We start from the raw sequence: 7,451 nt of genomic DNA, 5'->3' as shown, positions 1-7,451 counted from the left end.
CAGTGTGCTGCAGCTGCCAAAAAGGCTAGCACAGTGCTAGGCTGCATAAACAGAGGGATAGAATCAAGATCACGTAAAGTGTTAATGCCACTTTATAATGCCTTGGTAAGGCCACACTTGGAATACTGCATTCCTTTTTGGTTACCACGATGTAGAAAAGATGTGGAGACTCTAGAAAGAGTGCAGAGATGATTGGGGATTGGCGGCGAAAACATATAAAAAACAGTTGCAGGAACTGGGTATGTCTAGTTTAATGAAAAGGATTAGGGGTGACATGATAGCAGTGGTCGAATATCCAATATGTGAGGAATGTAGCACATTTTTATTACAATTACAATTAAATTACAATTACAATTACAAAACATCACATGGAATTTAGTTTAGGGATTTCCCTATGTAGATAGTAAAGTCTTCTGCCATTAATGTAAAAAGATTGGGAGATATATCAACCATCTAACAGATATTCTTAATCTTTGTTTTTGAATGGGGATGGCACTATCACTTGTGAATAAATTGTGATGATCTGATTTAGAACTTCATCATCCATTTCTTCTTTCTCTCACTCAATTCATGTATCTCCCTCTGGCTGTTACTTTATCCTAGCATCTGTTCCAGTGGTGGGTTTCAATTTATTTTACTACTGGTTCGCTTGTGTACATGTGCTTGCACGTTCATGTGGTGGTTCTGCGCATGCACAGAAGCGTCCGGTCATCCGGGCGGGTGGGTGGAGCCCCCCATCACCGTCACTACATGGTTTGCCCGATCTGGAGAGAACCAGCAGAAACCCACCTCTGATCTGTTCTCCTCCTCAACTTTGTATGCTATTCTTTCATTTTGTTAAAAGACAGGTTTTTATTTTTTTAGGCCTATCCTGCTCATCCATTCCTCCTGTAAATCATTCATGTAGTCATTTCTATCTTTTTGAACATTGCTATGTGTGACTTTTCTGTCCTCTTGTAGCAGTATGTTCAGCTCAGCCTGCTTCTTAGGCCATTCTAAAATGTGTGTCTTTTATTACATTTGAGATCTATGGAATTCAGACTGAAAGCAAAAAGAATGGAGATGGGTCTTGCCAAAATAACTTTCAAGAGAAACATTGGGAGTTTGGGATATGGGAAGGTGATGGAGATGGTTTCAGGAAGAAGTTGCTATGGGGCAATATTTGAAAAACCCAACTGTTAATGCTATGAACCTGCTAATTGGGCAACAAAAGGATCTACCTTTCCAAATCAGGACACATGAATTCCAGTAACTGCTAGAATCTGAGATCGAAACTGTTTTTAGCACATGAGGAAACATCTTTAACTAAAAGGCTCACATGCTAATTTAGCTCTCTTGCCTAAACTAGTTTCTCCATATCAGGATATTTGTCAGGCCAGGCTCCCTCAGCAACCCAGAAAAAAACCACTTAACTCCATTTTGCAGAATTAAGAGTACTTTTATTGGTTATGAGAAGATAGCAGCTAAGCAAAGCAAGATCTGAGGCAAAAGTGCACGCAATCATAGATTAAAATGACCAGATTTTAAGATGGGTAAAGCGGGACACCATTGACGGGGAGGCGGGGGGGAAGGGGCTCGGAGCACCTGAGCTGTAAAAAAAAAAGAGGGCTGTAAAAGCACCATGAAGCGTTACCCCTGCCGCCGCCTCCTCCTCCTCCACCGTGCTTTTGAGGAGCCATGGCCTTTTTTTCCCTGCTCCCGCCCCCTCCGCTGCCTTCCTATTGGCTCCCGCGGCCTCATGGCTCCTCAAAAGTACGGCGGAGGAGGAGTCAGTGGCGGCAGGGGTAACGCTTCATGGTGCTTTTACACAGCCCTCTCTGAACAGTTTACAGGCTGGAAAGGGGAGGGAGGAGAAGAAAGGAAGGAAAGAAAGAAGGAAGATAAGTTAGGAAAGGAAAGAAGGAGGGAAGGAGGGAGGGAGGAGAAAGAGAAAAGAAGGAAGGAAGAAAGGAAGGAAAGAAGGAAGGAAGGGAAGGTAGATAGGGAAGGAAAGAAGGAGGGAAGCAGGAAGAGGGAGGAAAAGGAAGGAAGAAAGGAAGGAAAGAAGGGAGGGAAGAGGGGAGGGAGGCAAAGGGAGGAAGGGGAAAGGGAGGAAGGGAGGAGAAGGGAGGGAGGGAGGAAGAACCCAGCTTTCCCCAGAACGGTCTGCTCTGGGCCTGGGAGGGTGAACCAAGAAGTTTAGACGGAACTTCGCTGGCAGTTGCAAAGCAGCCTTCCCCCAATTGCCTTCCCCCAATACCCCCCAACCCTTTTAAAAGCCACCCCCATCGCCGGCCTCTCCCAACCAGATTCCCGCCTGCCTCCCCTCGGCTCACCCGGACCAGGTTGCTGATGGCGTGGACAGACTGGAAGACTGGCATGGCTGCAGGGAGAGCAGCGCCCAAGAGAAGCGGGCAAAAAAAAAAAAACACTTCCAATGGCTGAGCCGCTTGGCCCGGACCGAGCACTGGAAAATCGGGACTTTTTGAACACACCGTGGGACGCGGGACAAATTTTAAAAAATCAGGACTTTCCTGCTGAACGGGACGTCTGGTCACCTTATCATAGATATCAATACGTGACCCAACCCCCTCCCCCTAGTAACCCCATCCCATAGTCCAATCCACAAAACCCTCAGGTGTCATGTGAGTTCCATCTTCAAAAAGCATCATCATGTTGGTACGCAGGACAGTTATGCTTGGCGCCTGCGATCACTATCTCCAGCATGCGCAGTAGATGGTGAGAACAAAACTCCCTTTTACAATTTCTCCTGTACTTAAAACTTCCGTTCCCAAATACCATGCCCCCTCTCCCCGTTTCAATGACAGCCGAAAGCAAATGGCGAAGCAGAGATTGACAATGTTTTAGAATAAATTGGATTGCAATAACCAGCCCGTTAAATCAGTCCATTTACAGGTGAGCCATATAGCAAAGTTTCCAGTCAGAAATTCCTGTTTGCTTTATTTTGCTTTTCCGTACTGCATCAACTTCTTACATTGTTATGAGAACAACAGGATTGTTATCCAAAGAATTTAGACAGTATTTATTAAAAGAGGTTAGCGTATTTATTAAGAGATAACAAATTACTCCTAACAGCTTATTATTTTACAGCAGAGATTATGTGGCTTTTTGCTGGCTCCTTATTCCTCTTCTAAGTTCCCACTGAAAAGAACAAGGGATCCTTCTGGAAGGTTCTCTCGCACAGCTTGTCATCATTTCCCTAGGTCTTGATTAAGTCTTGATTGGTTCCTGAGAGAAATAAACAAACACATAAACGCTATTTTGAAGCCAACAAAGCTATAGTTACAGCAGGTCTTTAAATGGTGCCTTTAAGATGTGGAAGCCATTTTCAAAGGGGTTCAAGTGGCAGCCCTTCCTGGTAGGCCCATTCAAGAGGCAAAGTAGAGATTCCAGGATGCTCTTCTGTGTAGTAAAGTAGAATAGCAGGGTTTGTTTGTTTGTTTGTTTGTTTGTTTGTTTGTTTATTATTTGTATACTACTATTATTAGTGTATTCGTTATTATTTTACTAATAACTCAAGGCAGCAAAGCTATCCATCACACCTTTCTCCTCTTTTCCTCCAAACAGCAACCTTGTGAGGTGAACTGAGTTGAGAAAAAGTGATTGGCTCAAGATCATCCTGCTGTCTTTCCTGGCTAAAGTAAGATTAGAACTCACGTCCTCCTGATATCAAGCCTGGTGCCTTAATCTTAATCTTAATAAGTCCATCCAAAGTGCTCTCTGTTCCCATCATATGCTATACAAGATACAATACAATACAATAGCAGAGTTGGAAGGGACCTTGGAGGTCTTCTAGTTTAACCCCCTGTCTAGGCAGGAAACCCTATACCATTTCAGACAAATGTCTATCCAACATCTTCTTAAAAACTTCCAGTGTTGGGGCATTCACAACTTCTGGAGGCAAGCTGTTCCACTGATTAATTGTTCTAACTGTCAGGACATTTCTCCTCAGTTCTAGGTTGCTTCTCTTCTTGATTAGTTTCCATCCATTGCTTCTTGTTCTACCCTCAGGTGCCTTGAAAAATAATTTGACTCTCTCTTCTTTGTGGCAACCCCTGAGATATTGGAACATGCTATCAGGTCTCCCCTAGTCCTTTTCATTAAACTAGACATACCCAGTTCCTGCAACCGTTCTTCATATGTTTTAGCCTGCAGTCCTCTAATCATATTTGTTGCTCTTCTCTGCACTCTTTCTAGAGTCTCCACATCTTTTCTACATCATGGCGACAAAAACTGAATGCAGTATTCCAAGTGTGGCCTTACCAAGGTATTATAAAGTGGTATTAACACTTCATGTGATCTTGATTCTATCCCTCTGTTTATGCAGCCTAAAACTGTGTTGGCTTTTTTGGCAGCTACTGCACACTGCTGGCTCATATTTAAATTGTTCTCCACTAGGACTAGGAATGCAGGACCCAAAGCAAGTAATCAAGGATTGCTGCAATGTTTACAGTTCACAGTGCGCACTGGATAAAATTCCCTCTAGAAATTTCCTCAGAAAATAGTAGGAAGAACTTTTGTAGGTGCGCTCGTGTTTATACATTTCAAAATGGAGGGGGATTTATATGCATGCATACCAGAGGTGGTATTCAGCAGGTTCTGACCAATTCTGGAGAACCGGTAGCGGAAATTTCGAGAAGTTCCGAGAACCACTAAATACCATTATCTGACTGGCCCCACCAGCATGTATTCTCTGCCTCCCGAGTCCCAGCTGATCGGGAGGGAATGGGGATTTTGCAGTAACCTTCCCCTGGATGGAGAGGCAATGGAGATTTTATGGTATCCTTCCCCTGCCACATCCACCAAGCCACGCCCACAGAACCGGCAGCAAAAAAATTTGAATCCCACCACTGATGCATACATATTGATAAGTAATAACATAACTGATCTCAAGTTATTTCCTGCCTTTCTGTTATGTGAAGAAGACAATGATCTTAGAAGAAATATTTGCATCTTGAAATTTAGGGTTTTCCATGGGAATATTCTGACAAAGGTCCCTTCCAACTCTGTTAATCTGTAATCTATAAAATGTATCACAAGTCACTATGAGCTACAAGGACACATTCCTTATGTCTCCATTTGTCTATTAAACAATCCTCATCTGAAATGCTCATTTGCCGCAGTTTCCCGGTCCTGCTTCCTCTTCTTCATCACTATGTAATCTTTTCTACAAGTTATTCTTAATGGCTCATTCATTTATTCTTTATGCCCAAGATCTACATTTGTTTATGCTGGGAGAAATCCTCCAGATTCCTCTTTCACAAAGGCTGTTGGCCCCAGCTTGGAGAGCTTCCACTCCAAACAGCAAGGCTAAGCCACAAAAGGGCCACTTATTTGAAAAACTGATGGAAAACCATTATTTAGAAAAAAATTCTAGTCCCCCCACTTTCTGAAATTATCCAACTTGATTCTGATTGACAGCTATTAAGCATTGAATTCTTACCTCCTGTCTTCTTTCTAGTCTGATGAAACAGAATCTCCCTTAGCACAGATCTGCAAACCAAAGAAAAATGAAATATTAAGGTAAGGTCAGTGGTGGGTTCCTACCAGTTCGGACTGGTTCAGCTTAACCGGTAGTGGAATGGCGGCCTGGGTCACTGGAACCGGCAGCAACCCAGGTGTCAGCGTTCCAAATATCATCCAGAATTAAATCAGAGTTCAAGACATAACTTTTATCAAAGTTCCGACTTAATAAAGCAGATATGTTGGTACAAACTGTGGAAACCCAAATCTGAAAGCTTCCTGAGTTCCCATCCAGTTGAAAGTTCAAAACCTTGCCCCCACACCCACAAGTCCATCACATGGTCCAATGTTCCTCTGCCACGCTGGCATTTCCACCCATCTAGTTCCGGTCAGGTGCAGAGGTGCGGACACAAAAGATGACCACGGGGTTCTAGAAAGGAATGTTTTATTTTGAAAACAAACACATTCTACTCAGTATTCCCCCCTCTCTATTCCCCACTAATGAAACAGCATAGGAAAAAAAAATAATAGAAAGTGTGGCAGGCCAAAGATCCTAAAAGGAATATGATTGCAGGCCTGACACCAGGCCTGTCACACCCCTGAACCAGTTCCCCAGTCGCCACTGTTGCCACCACCATATTGTTTTTCAGTTCTGTGCATGCGCAGAACAATTTCTATTGAACTGGGCATGCAAATTGGCAGTAGCGCCAGCCAGAACCCACCCCATCTTATCTCTAAAGAATCTGAATCTTGAGAGGCAAATGACTTGGGTTTTGTAATTTGTTAACTATCATAGTTACTTTGTATTTTAATCTGATTTATATTCTTTCTTTTAAAGTGGTGTTCAGATTTATTAGTTTTTAACATTCCTAAACTGGTAAACAAGCTGGAGACTAGCTCCTGATAAGAAAAGTTTGTTAGTATAAATTGGGGTCTGGTTTATCCCGTCTGTGAACTCTTTCTCCTTATAATTTATGCCCCTTCAGACCTCATTTTAATAAACATGTATGCTATTATCCTGTCCAATCAACTTTCCTCTTTCAGATTTTTTTGTTAACTATAAAAGGGGATGTAAGCTAAAGTTCGGGGGTCCCTCTTTGAATGAGGGGAAATCCCTTTTATCTGAATATACTGATAAATTGTAATAAAATAATAGCAATAGCAGTAGACTTATATACCGCTTCATAGGGCTTTCAGCCCTCTCTAAGCGGTTTACAGAGTCAGCATATTGCCCCCAACAACAATCTGGGTCGTCATTTTACCCACCTCGGAAGGATGGAAGGCTGAGTCAACCCTGAGCCAGTGAGATTTGAAGCGCTGAACTGCTGATCTAGCAGTCAGCAGTAGCCTGCAGTGCTGCATTTAACCACCGCGCCACCTCGGCTCTAATCTTCCTTGTCTTGGTTTATCTCATTGGGGAATAGGCACTAGCCTGAAAAAGCCATATCTGGCCTTCAATCTAGCAGTTGGATTCTGAGAATTCCATGAATTCACGGCATAATATATATTTATTCAACATATGTCAAACCTATTGTTCGTCACACTGTCAGCCAGATGTTTAGAATGGATTTGACATTTTTTGTCCACCTATTCAGCCCTTCCCGAAGAGCTGGGAGAAGCAGAAATTGTTTGATGATGTTAAAGGTACCGTTGCAGGATGTAAACTGTTCTAAGTAAAGCTGCAATTAGGACAACACACAATTTCTTTTTCCACAGTCGCTCAACTTCAATTCGCAAGTCCCGGTACTTTGTGATATTTTTTTTCTTGCTCTTTATCTTCGATTCGTGCATTGAAGGTATTGCAATGTCAATGAACCATACTTTTTTCTTTTCAACTATTGTTATGTCAGGTGTGTTGTGGGCCAAGTGCCTGTCAGTCTGGATTCTGAAGTCCCACAAGATCTTCACTTTCTCATTCTCTAAAACCTTCTGAACCTGATGTTCCCAGTGGTTTTTGCTGTACTCTGGGTGATCTGGGTACTTGAGAG

At 42.8% G+C, this 7,451-nt stretch overlaps 1 protein-coding gene across 1 annotated transcript in view; it reads right to left on the bottom strand.

The window, feature by feature from the left end:
* Nucleotides 1-3,021: 3,021 nt before the first annotated feature.
* The window catches only part of LOC148047873 (cholinesterase-like), a 12,158-nt gene continuing 7,728 nt past the window's right edge, over nt 3,022-7,451 (bottom strand). Inside the window, exons 4-5 of the mRNA XM_087708575.1 lie at nt 5,444-5,493; nt 3,022-3,228 (exon numbers count right to left, since the gene is read on the bottom strand). Coding sequence (XP_087564701.1) covers nt 5,483-5,493 — 11 coding nt within the window. The 3' untranslated portion in view covers nt 3,022-3,228; nt 5,444-5,482. The remainder of the gene's footprint in view (nt 3,229-5,443; nt 5,494-7,451) is intronic.

The sequence above is a fragment of the Thamnophis sirtalis genome, unplaced genomic scaffold, assembly GCF_051295495.1.
Source record: "Thamnophis sirtalis isolate CommonGarterSnake01/CBP01778 unplaced genomic scaffold, rThaSir2_p1.2 scaffold_3, whole genome shotgun sequence".
In the NCBI taxonomy this organism is placed as follows: domain Eukaryota; kingdom Metazoa; phylum Chordata; class Lepidosauria; order Squamata; family Natricidae; genus Thamnophis; species Thamnophis sirtalis.
This window is presented reverse-complemented; position numbering and strand designations above follow the sequence as displayed.